This window comes from Oreochromis niloticus, linkage group LG13 (assembly GCF_001858045.2).
Source record: "Oreochromis niloticus isolate F11D_XX linkage group LG13, O_niloticus_UMD_NMBU, whole genome shotgun sequence".
In the NCBI taxonomy this organism is placed as follows: domain Eukaryota; kingdom Metazoa; phylum Chordata; class Actinopteri; order Cichliformes; family Cichlidae; genus Oreochromis; species Oreochromis niloticus.
Genome location: NC_031978.2, coordinates 9,150,420 through 9,168,074, shown reverse-complemented (window position 1 = coordinate 9,168,074; position 17,655 = coordinate 9,150,420). Strand labels below are relative to the sequence as shown.

The 17,655-nt window shown below is 39.4% G+C and overlaps 1 protein-coding gene across 11 annotated transcripts in view; it reads right to left on the bottom strand.

Moving 5' to 3' along the window:
* Positions 1-16,484, bottom strand: part of LOC100708763 (potassium voltage-gated channel subfamily KQT member 5) — a 112,092-nt gene extending 95,608 nt beyond the window's left edge. For 4 of the 11 annotated variants that reach the window (XM_013268475.3, XM_019367034.2, XM_025897536.1 and 1 more), the window contains exon 1: positions 15,183-16,481. In XM_013268475.3, the coding sequence (XP_013123929.1) occupies positions 15,183-15,523 (341 nt within the window). In that variant the 5' untranslated portion in view covers positions 15,524-16,481. Of the gene's footprint in view, positions 1-15,182 lie in introns of all 11 variants that reach the window. The other 7 variants (XM_025897535.1, XM_025897534.1, XM_019367035.2 and 4 more) reach the window with 4 other exon arrangements.
* Between the last annotated feature and the right edge of the window lie 1,171 nt (positions 16,485-17,655).

The following is a 17,655-nucleotide window of genomic DNA, read 5'->3' as shown; positions in this document are numbered from 1 at the left end:
AAATCCCCATTCATGTAACATCAATTTGAGTCCAGAGTAGAAATGGAGAACTCCATTACTTGACAAGCGAATGTAAATATACTCTACAAGTATCTTTTTAAGGTTAAAATTTGCCACAGTACGGCTTTGTGAACAGATTTAGATGATCCAATTCAAACTGTATGCACACGCACGGGGAAGGAGAGAGAGTCAGAGAGAAAAGGCGAGCTGGCCAATCCACATATATTGTCACACACGTCTACTCAGTCTACTTGCACAGATCAACACACAGCTGCACTAACCAGTCAACTGGGTCTACTTTAGTTTAATCAAATGGTAAAAGGCTCTGTCTCTCTTCGTTTCTCTCTCGCACAGTCATGGTGAAAAGGTGTGATGTTATCCAAACAGCCAGCTGTCTTGTTGTGTCAGGATGGCTGTTCTGTTGGCTGCAGGCCTGGGAGAGGGCTTACTTAGATAAAACAGACACTCACTCTACATTAGACTGACTCCCGTCAATGGCCTAGACCCAACACATGCAAGAGCACACACACAATGACTGTGAGGACACACATTAGCATACACCCAATAACCCTAACCCACTTATGTAACAACAACTAAATGCTTAACTCTTCCCCTAACCTTAACCTAAGTCTAACCTCACTGTACAACCACGTCTGTCCTCATGCACGCCAGTGCAGAAACATCCACACTACAATGGTGTCAGAGTCATACTGAATCTGAAGTTACAGGAAGTTTCACACACACGTATTCACTCTTATTTTGGATTCAAACACTGTCCAGACATAAAGACACACAAGCACATTTCATTTTGTGCAAAATAAGTAGCTGGATTTTTTGTCAGAGCTAGGTTGCCAGGGGCGACATGTGCTTTAGGGGGGGAAATGTAGTTTTGTGGAGTCATGTGGTAGACTGGTTTGAGATACCCAGGCAGGTCTTTGTTTGCCTCCGAGGCCTTGCTGAAAACTAAAGGAGACAGTGTTTGCAGTTGGGATCCTGAGGTTCTGCAACCTGCCACAGGAAATCGGGTTGGCTCAGTCCATAAAATCAAATATTTAACATTTAAAAATTTAACATTTATTCTAATGTAGTTTCTGCCACTGGTTTCAATGGTTTTATATCATTTTGTTTCCTCTTTGAAGAATGTGCCGTTTAATAGAGGAATGTGGTTACTGAGATGTGGTTCACTGGTAAATGAAATCCTGTTGTCAAGCCTCAAGTTAAGCCTGTTTGCCATCCCATACTGGCGTTTTAAAACTGGACATCAGACGCTCAGGATGACTCACGTGCTGAAACTGAGGCGCACTACATGCTCATATAGTAGTGGCTTGTACTTCAAAAGGTAATTCCACACCATTATCGTCCTCTTTTAATATAACTAGCAAAAACTGTTTCAGACTTGTTGCAGTTAAAAGTTGAGAATTTTAAAAGAAACAGCTTCAATTACTCTTAATATGGAGCCATTAGAAATGCAATAGGAACACATAAGTTAGAAGAAAAGACAGAATGGCAACAGCTGCATTATGTATGTGGTACAGCTCAAATCATCATCAGCTATTTACATTGTTATACGTCTCTTTTATGTTTTATGTAAATATTGATCAGCCTATAAATCATAAATCAAAATAGCGTAATTACTACTAAATTACTACTAAATATGACTTTGAGCAGTGTTTAAAACTACACATTTACACGGTCACTAAAAGAGGAACAAATACAAATTTTGCTACAGGTTAGATACTTTAACCCTCACATTAATATCAATAATTTTAGTTTTTAACTGTAAACATAGTTGAAAATTACTGAAAAATCAAGGCAATCTATGTGTTTTGGTTTTTATTTTACTCTCTCTCTCTCTTGCATCGCTCTGCATGGGCGGAGCTCACCGTGGGCTCCCGCCTTTGACCCACACACCTGTGACTAATCACTCACCTGTGGCTCATCATCCTGTTTTCCGGCCACTACTTAAAGCAGTGGCTCAGAGCTTCTCGTTGCTGGGTTATTGAGTAAAGCACATTAGTGTAAATCCCAGGTTCATGATCTTCTGAGTTTCTTTGTGGTTTCCTGGTTGTAACTTGTATATAGATTCCCTGGACCCGTCCCGTGACCCCTGTATCTTGGATGTCTGAGCGTGAGTGTCTGGGAATCTGGCGTGGCAAGTGTGGAGTGGATTTTCCCCGAGCAGAACGAGTGAGCAGAGAGCGGAACATGTGGAGTGGTGATCGTTGTGCAAGTGAGAAGAACCTGTTTTCCTGAACCTTCCCGCGTACCTACCCCTGGCTCCCCCCCCCCACTTGTATTTATTGCACCTGGTGTCTGTAAATAAAGAACTGTTTAATTATATTCTCAGCCTATGCTTGAGTCCAACCTGCCTGCTTTGACAGTTCTCAAAGGAATGATGTCCATACCTCATTTAAGGTTACACACGTTTTTGACTGTTTTGTATAAAGCAATTTGTAACTTGACCTTTAAAAAGTGATTTAGAACTAAAGATTATTATTATTAATGGAAATGAAGGATCCACCCATCCTCCTTATTCACTTACACAAACACTAAAATGTAAATAAGCATTGATTTGCGGAGGAAACCATGATTAGGAACGGCATTTCACCACGCTATTATACCCAAATGTCCACACACTTGAGCCTAAAACCCATCTCTTTCTCAATCATTATGATTATCAAATCATTTTTTAATCAGTTATAACAAGTTCCAAAAAAATCTTATGTGTCACCTAATCTTTCATCTTTTTCTTCATTAGCTCATCATTTTCATTAGTGTAATGTGACTGTAAATATGGCTGACAGAGGTTCAGATACAGGTACAAGTGTGCATGTGCAAGAGAGTGTTTTTACTTCCTCCCACAAAGAAAAGAAATAGGAAAGAAGACCAGGAGCAAGAAAGAAAGAAAGAAACCTCTAACAGAAAACAGATCAATCTGTGACCTAAATCAGCCTCTACTGGTACCTGCTGGACCTGCAACAACATTAATCAAAACTACAAAACTCTCCTAAACATTTATTTCACTTATGATGAAACTAAACAGTGTTATTGTGGGGGAGGGCTGGGGGTAACATATGCAAATACCTCCCAAACAGAAAACGCAGCAGGGTTCATCCTAAGCTACAAGCCTGAGCCTGCAACTATAGGTAAGCAAAATATAGCTTATGGAAAACACTTTACATTGACTTTACATATAAATCTAGTTTGACAAATTGTGCAGGAACAAAAGAACAAATGAGCACATTTTTAGTTGTCAAGGTATTTTAATATACAAAGGCAAATTAAAGTATCTTCCATAAGTTAAATATTGTTGGTTTTATTTATTTAAAAAATGAATAACCTTCCTGAAATAACTCCAAATGGAATTTGTGTCTGCTTGTTAGATGAATGCGTAAACCACTGCACTGTGGAGACACCAAAATCTAATAATGAATGAATTTCATTGTTTGCTTGCACAAATCCGTTTATGTTCACACACGAGATTCTTGTCTCCAGCAGCTGTTAAAATAATTAAACCAATCACTGAGTTGCTTACCCACATGCTCAAAATCACTTGTTGAATGCACAGCAAATTCTGTCACTCTATCACTAAAAGTTTCAAGGAATTACACCAAACATAATTACCTTAAATGAAGTGAAGTGCTGTTTCAGGCACAAAACACCTGCCTTCTACCACACAACAACTTCTATTCAGCTCAGCGATTATTCAACACAGATTGTGCTTTAAGGCACTGTATTTAAGCCATCAGTATTCTCTCTTCTTCATCAGTATGCTGCTGCACACCTCACATACGTACTATTAGTTTATGTTCCCCGCGGTGGAAATCATTATTGTCACTCCTCAGTCCCTGCTGAGCTGACCTTTATCCATGTGATTGTGTAGGGATTGATAGGTGAGAGGCCCAAAGCCAAATATCAACTCGACGTATTTTTGTCCATTCCTCACTTATAGTCACATCTATTAGCTGGTCATGTGAAGTCAGTTTGGTGTTCTTTCAATTTCTGGTGAAACAAACCGTAGCGGATAATCAATGTACCGTCCGTATAGATCGTGCAATAGTCTGTTTGGGTGTCAAAGTGAATCTACACGTATTAAATGAAATCAAAACGTTGCAGGAACACCATCATTTATCTATTTCCTTCTTTAAAGAACATTTTCTATGTCAATGTCCAAAGGAAAACCAAAATAAACATGTAGTACAGATGGACAAATGTGTGATATGACTGCTGATAACAGATTGTGAAAGTCTGACTTCTGTCTTGAGAGGGAAGCTCTTGCTGCTTCTGTCTCTAATGGAGGAATTGTAATGACTTCACACAATAAGCAAAGCCAAATCACACGCCTACTCGCATTAGCTCTGTGTCTTCAGGGAAAGTGAGAGAGCGGAAATAAAAATGAGCATAAATGATACTGGGTTTATTTTGTACTCATGCCGCATTTCTGTGACGTCCCTCTTTGCTCCTCAGCCCATCCATCTCTTTGTCTTAGTCGTCTATATGGAATATTAACACTCAAGTGGTTCATCCGTCATGAACTCAAAAAAGACCTGAAACACATGCAGTCGCTCTAGTTTGCATAAAATACAGTATATATAACGTATTGTTTCAAATGTATTGTTGTTTCCAGATGTGGTGTTTTATTCCATTTCTGATGTAATCTGATTATATGATGTAACTAAAACTTTTTTTTTTCAAATCCCACTTTTATTCTAGTATGGGAAATAAGGTAAATAATCTGTATGAATAATAGGTAAATCCATACAATACATACAATTCTATTAATCTATATCAATTTTACTTCGGCTAATGCTCTCTTTCTCTCTCTTTCTCGCTCTCTATTCATATATATCTCTTCTTTTTTTAGAATCCTGCATTTGTGGAGTCATTTCACCTGGCTGCTAACACAAATTCACATGTACCTGAGTCTCTCATGAAAAGGTACCTCAGCCTCAGAGATTCTGAGAATTTATTTTTAACAATAGCACATGAACAAATTTAATTACATACTGTGGTTATAAACAGAAACAGTTTACAGAGCTTTTTCCCCTGCTCTGGAAAAAACTGGCTGTAGACTACAGCAAGGCATAATTTACGCCACCATGTGCAATCTGCGATCTTGAAGCCTTTGAAATGTTTGCTTTGAAGATGTGGACCAGGTCTGCCTACTTGCAGTCAGCTGCTGTTAACAGTGATAAATTGGCAAAGATTGCAAATGTATTGCTGTCTATATAGAAAGAACTTTACACTAAATATTGACTGCTTACATTCAGAGTCCAGCCTGGATCTCATAGATTTGAAACAGAAATTCAGAAATCCCTCTACAAATAGTAGAGGAATTGATGTAGATGTTGCAGAATGGCAATTTGACTGCAAAATGGCATAGGCAACCTTGCTTTTACATTATTGGGAATTAAACCAGAATACAACCAGTTGGCCACCAAGTCCTCTGCTGCACAGACACATGTGAGTGGGTTCGTCAGTGCAGAATGACTGATTGTAATCTGTTGACAATCTGTCTGTTTAGAAATGAAACAGCAACTATTTGTAAACTTGCCTCTGTCTGTCTGTGCAACTGCCATGCAATCAAATGTGGTTCCCCAATCTCTGGGTGATCAGCTGTTCACTGCAGCTACTCGTAATTAGTCACCAAAAGCATACATAAATAAATAAATAATTTAGCGCTGCCCCGTTTTCCCTCTAGTGACTAAGCTATTAATTAATTGTTTTTCAGCCTGAAAAATATCATATGGCTAACCCAGTGTAACTCCAGTTGTTAGCAGAACATTAGAAGCTAAATTTTAAATCAACTGACAAGCATATTATGTGTTCAGTTCAGGGTAAATTAAGATAGCCAAAAAAACATATCATGGAAATACCAGACTGCAATATCTTCATTTTGCTTGTTTAGTTTTATTGAAAGGCCAGAATACAAGCAGATTAGTACAGCTACGTAAAACAAGTCCATCAAGGGCAATTAACTAGCAGGTATTTTATTGACATATCACTGCCTCATCAGGCAGTGAAATTCCTGCTTGCTCTTCACCTCATCTTTTCTCAGCCAAACCCTCCTTCTATTTCTCTACTCTTCCATGTCTCTGTTTCAACTTTCAGCACTTTCTTCCAATTCTAATTATTTGTCTGTGATGGCAAAGTCCCACATGAAACAAAGAAAGACATGAAGCAAGCACCTGTTATTCTTTCTCGAGGGAAAGTTACCAATATGGGTGAGCTGGTACTGTTCTGTCTGAATCAGTGTGTCACCACACAAAATGTGTATGACTACACTGATAAATTATTCACAGTATGTGTTGGCTTGAGCTGGCTCATATGTTTTTGCCACAATATACTTTATGTGTATATATGATCATAAAAAGTGCACAGACAAGACTGAACTGCCTGACATACGCAGAAAACCTACTGAAATATTCACACTGTTGGCCCTCGTGGCTATACTCCTATGCACAACTAATAATTCTTGTTTTGACTTTTCAGGGGCACAAAGAAAGGAGTCACTTAGGGGAAAAGTATTAAGCCCTCTGTGTGTGAAGGCAAAAGGTGAATAGTACATGTGTGAAGTGACCCTCACTCAAGCAGAACCTGTCTGACAAAGTGAAGTAGACTAAAAGATTTCAAAAAACAGAACATTATGCCACAATCTAAAGAAACTGTTGTAAAACAAAGTATGTATCAGTCTGGAAAGGGTTACAAAGCCAGTGAGAGCCTCTACCCATTAATGTAGAAAACCTGGAACAGTGGTGAACCTTCCCAGGTGGAGGCCAGCATAGCAAAACTACTCCAAGAGTGCATCATCGACTCATTCAGGAAGTCACAAAAGAACCCAGAACAGCATGTAAAGAACTGCAGGCCTCACTTGTCTCAGTTAAGGTCAGTGTTCGCGATTCAACAATGAGAAGGAGACTGGGCAAAAATGGCATCGATAGGAGAACCAGTGGAAACCAGTGTTGACCAAAAAGAACACAAAGGCTTGTGGCACATTTGCCAAGACTTTTAGGAAAATGTTCTGTGGATGGTTTGTGTCCCATTACATATAAAACTAACACCGCACTTAATTATTTTTAAAGTCACACTCTCAGTCAAAAGGGTGGCGCAACCAGTTGATAGGTGTAGAGGGCACTTACTTTTTCACATAGGGCCAATTAGGTTTGGATAACTTTTTTTACCTTAATAAATTAAATCATAATTGGAAAACTGTATTTTGTATTTACTCTTTGTCTAATGTATATATTTTTTGATGATGTGAAACATGCAATGGTGACTAAAAACTAAGAAATCAGAAAGGGGAAAACTAAACTTTAAACTTTCTAGACCACCAAAAGATCTAGGGATGCAGATTCATATTACAATCATATATTAAAACAATAATTTCTCCAAATACACTTATGGGTGTCCTTGCAGAAAGTTAAATTAGTAGATCAATACCATGTTTATGCATGTGCATATGGAGTTCACGGCAGTCAATGATTTCCTAAATCTAATTATAATAACTTTATACAGAATGCATATTATATACTTTGCATACTAAATCATTCTAATGGCACGGGTGAATTTTTAGTGACGTAGGTGCATGTGTGCACATGAGCGTAACATGGATGATTGTGTACTTGTGAGAGTGCTTTTGAGCCATGTTCTCATTAAAAGAGTTGACAGGGTAATGTCCGAGTTGTGTGCGACAGGGGAATGAGGCTGGTGTAATGCGTGCCCAGCTGTGATGCACTCTGTGTGGGCAAGAGGACCAACAAGCTCAGCCTGTCTCCATCCATCAGCGCTGCAGTCTGCTCTGCAAAGTGGCACCTCCACTGATGTACGAGAGGACTGCTGGATGACTAACGAGCAGACATACATTGATTTGGACACACACACACACGCTCTCGCAAAAAGACTAACCGACACATAGTGCAATCCTACTCATATGGTCATACACATACACACTCTATTCTCCAACCACTTGTGTTCCTTCTTTATATCCATGTCACACATATGAAACTCAGACATAGTATGCACTTTAAAAGAAATGCAATTTTTTTTCTCACTCCAGGTCTTTCTCTCCCAACCCATTCAACACACATACACACACCTGCCATACACACTTGCCGTCTGACCTGCTTGAATGTCACAGTATATTTATCACTGCAATCCCTTCTGATCTTCTTCTCACCAGTGAGCTCTGACTGATGTAGACAACTTGTTCCCTGATGACACTAACATCAAAGTCTGATTCATCAAATCTCTCCACTCTGGCACAGACTAATTAGCTCACTTCTTTTTTTTTTCAACACATTTGCAAGCGTGCTTAACACAGGAAGACTGAGGAGAATATGTGGTGGGTGTAAATAAACCGATAGTCATGGGAAACATTACATAGTCTTTGCAGTCAGAAGAAGTGAAATGCTCTGGGTTACAAGTGCAGTAAGAGTGTAAGAAAGTATTTGTTTATTTATAAAGTGTCTTTCACCGACGCCTGGTTACAAAGCACTGTACACAAAATAGAGTCAAATAAATAAGACAATTAAATGCCATAAAAGCATTACAAAAACAAGTTATCATGCAGAACAGTGGGCGTAGATGGGGAAAAGGGATTTTCTGATGATCCATTGTGTGTCAGAAGTGATTCTTCGTGTATTAATCATCAGTTTAAATAAACTATTCTCATTTCTCCCGACATTTTTTTGTAACTCATTCCTGACGCATTGAGCTGGATCGAACATCAGCAGTTAGCTAGATTGTTAAATCTGGGGATTTAGGAATTGCACTGTTGGGTGCTATTTATCTATTATCTATTACATACGCTGTTAGAGGTTCGTTGATTAAAAAGATGATAGGCATCTTATTATGAAATAATGAATACTGCAGTGCCTCTGAATCAAACTTTAAATGGCTTAGAAACAGGTCTTTGTTGTAGCTGAGTGACATCATAACAACATAAAACTATAATGTGTTACTCTTACTGCTGACACACTGAATTTTATGCAACTAGATTTTATGATACTGAATAAAAATTAAAGTTTTCAAACAGATGTAATGAAGAGGAAGGAACCGCTTATTTGTGGCCCACTACAGGTCCAACACTGACATATATCTCTAAGAAGCTTAAAGAGTTTCTTTTTTTTAATCGAATTTGTTCATTTTGAGGGGAAATCGGTTTGTGGTATATAAGGAAATCTGTCTGTTATTTACTTACATCAAAACTGACTTCACCAGATTGACACTCATCTCAAATGTGATACACTTCCATGTCGGATATTAGCAGGAGACAGTGAAGCATAGAAAAGCCAAAAGGGGAGAAAAAGTTTGTTACAATGCATTAGTTACTTTAGAAAGCTTAGGATTTAATTGATAACCACACCACCAGGTGAAAAGGTGTCTTTTCTATAGCTCCATTTGGGTCCAACTCCTGAATATGTTCTTTGACTTCATTTTGGAGGAATAAAATTGTTCAAATAAACTGTAAATCTGTTGTTGACATGACCTTCACAAAGTTATTACTTCTTTGCTATCCATCTTTCACTGTGTTTGCAAATCTTGCATACAGGCCAGTATCCAACTGTCTAGACAGGATGCCTGGTGCTGTTTCTTTTTCACTCTTTGAAATCACACTTCACAGCCAGATGTTACCTTTCTTTCACAACACACTGAATCGACAAAAAAACTGCCTACATGTGTTTTCATGCATAAAAAAAAAACAAAACTTAAATCCCTCCCTCCCACATCACCACTTCCTTTATGCTGTAACAGTTGTTTTTTTGTTTTTTTGTTTGTTATCTTTTCTTGCCTCCTCTTCATTCCTCTTTTCATTGGGCCCTGAAAGACAGACAGCCAACTTGTGACCTGGACACACAATGTGTCTGTGATATGTTACATTACCCACTGATGACGAAGTACCCACTCACACACATACACCAAACATCTTTAATAGGGTAGCAACTCTGTATCTACTCATGCAAACACCGGATGGCATCCTGACAGTATTTATACAGTCACCCACATACGCACGTCCCTCCTTCTGTTCACCCTATCAAATAGATCCTTTTGCATCTTCCAGCATTTTCCACTGGGTGCTGGCCAACCACCTCCTTCCTACCTGGAAGCAAGAGGGAACCTAAACACAGAGACCCTTTTATGTGCTCAGGTGTCTCAAATGTCACCATGATCTCAGGAGACAAAGAGCAGCCTCTTCAGGATTCCTTTTAAGTTCCTCAAATCTGAGCGCAATTTTTTTTTTGATCAGTGCACCTGCAGTTTCATGAGTGAGAAAATACCCTCTGAGTACAATAACTGTTTGAGATTACATATATTATATACAATTCACATGTTTGATGATTATTGTATTAAAGATTCTAAAGGACTTTTCCAATACAAAAAAACTTTAGGGTCTAACCACAATGTACTTCTAAAGGAAGATTACAAAGACTAAATTCTTGTGTTGAATTCTTCTTAATTTCTACAGAGGAGCAATATTCTACAGTATATGCATGTTGAAGATCAAGTTACTAGATATTTATTCTTTTATAAGTAACTATTTTTTAGCAGCATATATAGTAAGCAACTACAATTACTCTGTCCAACCTTGGGTTGCATAATAATATGTTGTGTTGAATCAGTAACTACACTGGTATTTCTTTTGCATCTGCTACACTCCACTCACTGCCTCTGAGCTGACAACCAAACTTGGACATGGTGGGTCTGAGTAGGCAGTGCACTGATACCACAAGGGGAAAAAAACAGAAATCAACATGAGATGATTAAGAAGTCATACAAAAAAGTTAGTGATAAATAGAAAATCTTTCTGTCTTTTTGTTATGCCTGCATGGGTTCTCTCTGCATAATCTAACAGTCCAAAGGCATATTTACTACATTAAATGGTGGCAGACAAATTAACTGTAGGTGTGAAAGGCATGTCTGCCTTCACTACATCCATACAACCTCCTCGGAGGTCTTCCTTTTTTTCTCCTGCCTGGCAGCTCCATATTCAACCTTTCCTTTGTCAAATATATCCACTATACCTCCTCTACACATGTCCAAACCGTCTCTACACTGCCTCGCCAACTTTGTCTCCAGACTGCTCAACTTGAGCTGTCCCTCTGATACACTCATTCTGGTGAGTCCCAATGTAAATCTTAAAATCTTCGACTCTGCCACTTCCAGCTCGACCTCATGTCATTCTGTTTGTGCTACCATCTCCAAAACATATATTATAGCAGGTCTTACTGCCGTCTTGTAAACTTTACCTTCCACTCTCGCCGCTATAATTCTGTCATGTTTAACACAAGTAGGTAGCCTAAAATGCTGAGATATGTACTAACCTTCTGCAGCTGACATTAAAAGTTAATTTACAGACCACACACACAAAACAGAAACCTAAAACTGCAGGGTTTTGGATGGATGGATGGATGGATGGATGGATGAGAAATCACTACACCCTACCCAGTGCCTAAAGGATATGTCTGCCAATGGTGGGGTGTCTCATGCTGATGCCTCAAGAAAAGATCAAGCTTTTTTGGTGACACAGGAGAAACCATAATATTAAAGTTAGGTTTAAATTGACAGACCAATGAATATCACAGACAACATTTATTTTTTTGTCCATTATAGTAAATATTACATTGCATTAAAAGTGTCCCAGTCACAGTTAAAGTCAACAGTTAACGAATAAGCGACTCAGTACAAGCCAGTCTGGTTGAAAGATAAAGCGGACAGAGGTTGGTCATTAGAGAAGGTGTCCATCCACCTGGCAAATCATCAGGCGATGTTGACATTTTACCTGTCAGCGGACCAAAATGACCCTGGAATCAATGGCTGGTGCACTCAAACCATGTGTGACTCAGTCAATCTCACATAAACACTGAAGCATTTCAGTGTTTGGCAACTTGTTCTCAGACACGAAAACAAAAACATGGATGCTTAAACCTGCGGAAATAGCAGCGTATGTCGTGAATAAATGCTTTCACGATACATAAACATTAGACATGTCAATGTACAGAAAAAGCTGCATGTATGATCTTAAACTCACACAAGAATAGGTAAGACATTACTCTCATACACACAAAAACACATGCACAGGAAGGAATCATCTTTTGAGTATAGAACACAAATGCAGACTGTGGCTGGAACCCATTTCAGCAAATGTGATTAGCCCAACACACGCCATCTCATTAAGAGATTGAATCTTAATGCCAGCAGTGTTTCAGTGTGGGAGCATTATTTGGCAAGAAATAAGCCCAGATGCTTATCAGTGTCTTGATATCTGCAGCCCATCAGCAGATATCAGGAGCACATCAGGGATTCCTAAGGAGTGTAGTATACATACTTATAATTCAAATACCTACACACACCATTCAGCTGTTTTCATACGCATCTGTACGATGTGGATCCGCACACACACAAACACACACACAGACACGCACACACACACACACACACACACACACACACAGCAGCATCTGTTTCAACATAAGTGCTTACTAATTAAACGATCAAAGGAACCTTTCTTTTATAAATCATGCGCTTTGTGTTGTTTGTGTGTTGGTTCATCACTTACCACGTGTGAATGTGTTTGTGAGTAACACATGTGTGAAGCCATGCGATTGTAAGTTTGTGAAGCCATACATCTACATCACACTGTGGACAAGTTGCAGCGAGATGCTGCATTTACACACTAGCTTTCATTTGTGGTCTAGATGGATCAAAACTATCCGCATTTGAAGAGTTTGCAATAGAAGATGTGACTTGCTATATCCAATTAAAACCAGACTTCAAAGTTTAACTTCAGTTACGTGTGAAGATTAATTAATTCAGATGAATTTTTTTTTTTTTTTTTAGATCAGTGACTTAAGTTTATATATGTGTTGCTCAAAGGCTTCAAAGGTTTCTTGGATAACAGAGCAACAAGTTAATGACTTCGGACAAACTACACATGAGAAGAGATCTAAAAACTGACTAACACCAGAAGTGGTGGCGGCAATTAGAGAATCTGACATTCAGATGGGCGTTGTACAGTAAGATACCTTTAAGCTCACCAAACTCATGCACATTTCTACTCATGTTGTTGCTGGATTGCCTGATGCTGTTGTCTGTCTAGCTACCTTTAAAATGTCTCTGTGCTTGTGCTTGCCTGCAGCTTTATATATATATATATATATATATATATATATATATATATATATATATATATATATATATATATATATATGTTTGTTTTTTTAATCACCGATGCACAGACCCAGTGGGGGGTAAACTTGGGCCTGATAGACTGCTGCGCTTCCAATACACTGACGGAAAGCCTGAAAAATAAGTGCAATTTTCTGTGACTAAAAATTCAATTTGCACTCTTAAAAAGGACTTCCGTTATTTCAAAATCATCAGGCCTACCTCTAAATCAACGGAACGCTATTCTAATCAGGAACCATACACTTATTTTGACTCTTCACGATAAAAATTTGCAATATTCTAATGCATCTACCTCTTTTTACACCGGCTTTTTTTTACAATAAGTAAATTAAATCAGCTACTTTTGCCCCTGTCTTTTGCTTTGTTAGGTTTCTGTTTTCTTTCTCCACCACTGGACATTAAAACACATGCTTTTTGACACAGAGGAGTATTTTTTTCCAAAGCTCTCTTCATCTCACTTAAGCAAATTGTTTGAGACTTTTAAATCATTTCATATGTGCAGCTGATCCAAAACTACTAAAGTGTGGGAGGCTGCGGCCGTGAGTAGATGTAACAGCTTAACCCCTGCGACCTCAGCTGTCCTGCCTGTGCAAATAAAACGTCAGCATCCGGCTGTGGAGCCCCTCCTCTGACAGCTCCTCTTCCTTCTCTTCACACAGGACTTGGCTGGGATAAGGAATGGATCCAGTGTTTTAATCTGTACCCATAACCATGCTGCCACTGGTATGTGTGTGAAAGAGTTGCATAGGTTTACTGCATAGCCTGTGTTTAACAGAGAGAATCAACAGCCACCACAGCAGACAGTGAAATAAGAGCTACTTCCAGAATCTCTTGCTTAATCAGTGCACCAACACCACCTACACACTTCTACTGACAGGTGATCTGCACAAAAAAAGGGAAAAGCAGAGACGAATTTTTGAGGGTTGTCACTGTATATGAGTGCTCGAACAGCTTTCTCTAAAAATATGACCACAACTGTTGGATGTGGATAATAGATAGAGTTTACAGTACGTGTTTGTCATGTTGATAAACATCCTAGGATTCGTAAGAGCAATAGAACAACAAATCGTGATAGTTTAGCTGGATCTTGACAGCTATGAGCAAGGCAAGCTTTGCTTGAATGTTAGCAATAATCCATGGCTAATGGAAACTGCATGAAGAAAGAGGAAGCTGGATGCTATTTTTTTAAATCAGAAATTTTGATCATGAAGCATTTTCACACCAGAAAAATAACCAAAAAGGAAGAAAAAACAAGCTGTGGTCAGTAGAGGACTGGTTTGAATTTAAGAACTGCAACATGTCAGCTTTAAAATTGTCCCTTCAGGGCCTTTCCCAGTGCCACTCTCTGTGGAAAGAAGTGATGAAAGAATCAAGATCATGCAAGGGAGCAGCAGTTATTACATTTTTCCTTTTTCAGCTGACAGTCTGCTGACCATCTTAAAGAGCTCAAAAACTGCTGGAGCTACCAATAATGTCCTGGAGGATAGTAGCATTGTACTGTGTCTGCTTTTTCTGAACACTAGCACACATGCTTGTTATATTCTAACCTTTTCAGCTTTGTGTTCTTAGTCTTTTCTGCACACCTTGACTGGAGCAACAGGTGGACACATTCAAAAAAGTGACATATTCATTCAATTTAAATGCATCAACAAGTGACATAAGACCTTCAAGATAAATAAGGTTAAACCAAAAAGTGTTTACATGATTTTTGACATGTTGGATGGGTAGAAGAAGATGCAAACATCTTCCACAGGATAAGAAACCACAGCGATAGTGATATATAAATGTATCATGACCCAAACTGATCATTATCATCAGCTGAAAAATTAATACAGATTTTGATATCTTGTGTGTTCACTTTTATCCCTGCCTAACAAAATATTTTACTGACTCAGCTTTCAGAGGTGGGGAACTCCTATTTAATCGGAAAGCATAAACATGAGATTCTAAATGACTTGTAGTGTTTAGTTCTGTGCTGCACAAGCATAAGTACTCACACAAAAGCGTGGTAGACAAAAGCCCATTCCCTCGGTCTTTCCAAAACGTTGTAGAGGTAATTCTGGAGCCGCCGGTAGCGTGCGTTTCTGCGGTTGCTCTGCGCGCTGTAGGTCAGCGGCTTCCCCAGCAGACTCAGGCGGGCGCCCTGTTTCCTCTCCGCTCCCACCGCACCTGCCGCGGCTGGAGACAGGAGACCGTCCCCGACTCCCACAACGTTATTCATAGTCTGCCGTCCGCACTCCACATCTTTCAGTGGGTAGTCCTGCCCCCGACGTCCAGTCGAGGTCTTTAGCCAGATCCCGCTGCCGCCGCTTTCGTCGCCGGTATGACTTCGCGGCATGGCATAACTAGCGCAAGCGTGGAGTGCGCTGGGAGACCGGCAGGCATTCACGTGTAGCCAAGTGCTTTGGGGCCAGAGGGTGTGTGGCTACTTTGACTTTCACTACACGCTAAGTACAACAAAGCAGTGGATGAAGAGTTAAATAACTAATCTATTGGCTGAAGAGTTTCACGGTCTGGTTTGGACACTTTGGCCATCTGCGCGAGGCTGAAGAAGAGTTGGGTTATGAAGGTGTGGATCCATCGATACATTTGACGGGGGGAGGGCTCTCCCACACTCTCTTTGTTACTCAACTCACTCTCACGCCGGCTTGGCTCTTTCTGGCAAAGTGTGTGAAGCCTGCCGGTGCTCTGCTAGTCATGGTGCTCTTTTACGCATCGGACGGGAAGGGCGCAGCACCACCAGCGCCACGAGATTATTAGATGTCGTAAATCTCGACATGAACGATAGCAGCTGTGGATTTTTCTGCGATTTTCAATCTGGGTGATAAATGTTAACCGAAGAAACGTCAAGAGACATATATATGCACCGATGACGCAGATTTTACGCAGGCGATGAAACTGCCCAATAACCCCCCAAAGCGTGATCACTGTGATTGGTTTATTTAAGAAAATGCATCAAATAGCAAAATCAAGACATCTTATCTACAGCTAATAACACAGTTTCTTTGAAACGCTTCTACAAAGAAAGAAAGTCTCTCTGGGGGTAAGACTTTCAGAGGAAGTTAACTATGAAGTAGTAGCCTGTAAAAGGAAATACTAAAGACTGTACAAGGATTAATCTCCACACATATGCCTAACTAAAACTTGAATCACTGCTTACACCGAAAGGAGAATAAACAGCACATTAACATTAGTAAATACTAGGAGAAACAGAGTTTACAATAAACAGAACTGGACTCAGCAGCTGTAGACAAGATGGTCCGCTCGGTCCAAAACTATTTCCGCCCAAAACAGAATATGCTTTCTCACTATGCTGGTAACAGCTGCGTCACGCTCTTCCCTACTGACCGATCACGTGACCTGTGGAGAACTACTGCCGTATTTTCTACCTTTACTGGATACATCCAGTTAAATGTACACGATGTGTTCTGAAAAAAATAAAAATACATGAATTAGGCTGGATTTTAAGAGCTGTAATTAATTATTTATTTAATTGCTTGCTTGCCATAATAACTTAGCCATAAAGTTGAATGGTTTTTACTCTAAGCCTTCTATCTAATCACTTGTCACTAACTTCTTTTGTATTTAATTACAACTAAGTATTTTCAGGCCCAACTTAACAGCTTTTGTATTAGTAATAGTTATAGCAGTGATGGCCATCAGGTTCCACCACGTTAGCTAGAAAAACAATACAGTTATTATTCGTGTACATGGCTTGTTCCAGTTGCAATCCAAGTCTGACCTCTAGTGGTCAATCATAGGACGTACAGGGGTTACCCACTTAATGGCCTACGCCAGGGGTGTCGAACTCCAGGCCTCGAGGACCGGTGTCCTGCAGGTTTTAGATTTCACCTTGTTTCAACACACCTGAATCAAATGATTAGTTCATTACCAGGCCTCTGGAGAACTTTAAGACATGTTGAAGAGGTAATTTAGCCATTTAAATCAGATGCGTTGGATCAAGGACACATCTAAAACCTGCAGGGACACTGGCCCTCGTGGACTGGGATTGGGGACCCCTGATCTAGACGTTCTCGAATTTTGTCATGAATATTTCCATTTTATCGTGGTTTTGACTTCCCATCCCTAAATGTGCATAGTGTGTATTATAATAGAAGCATTGGCAATTATCATACGCAGAGACGTGTCTGCTGTATGCTTTTCTTCTTTACCCAAAAGTTGATTCTGTTCATCTGGATGTAGCGTTTTCAGTGGGAGAAACGTTTCGTCATTCATCCAAGTGACTTCTTCAGTCTCAGCTGACTGCAGGTTTCCCCAATCTTATTAACAGTACATTTGCATAATGAAACGTTTCTCCCACTGAAAACGCTACGTCCAGATGAACAGAATCAACTTTTGGGGATTTACATACCTGGATGATTGAGCATGCATGAAGACCTTTTCTTCTATGGTTTATCCCTATCAGTTATATTGTTTTATTCATATTTTTTTATATATATAAATCATGGA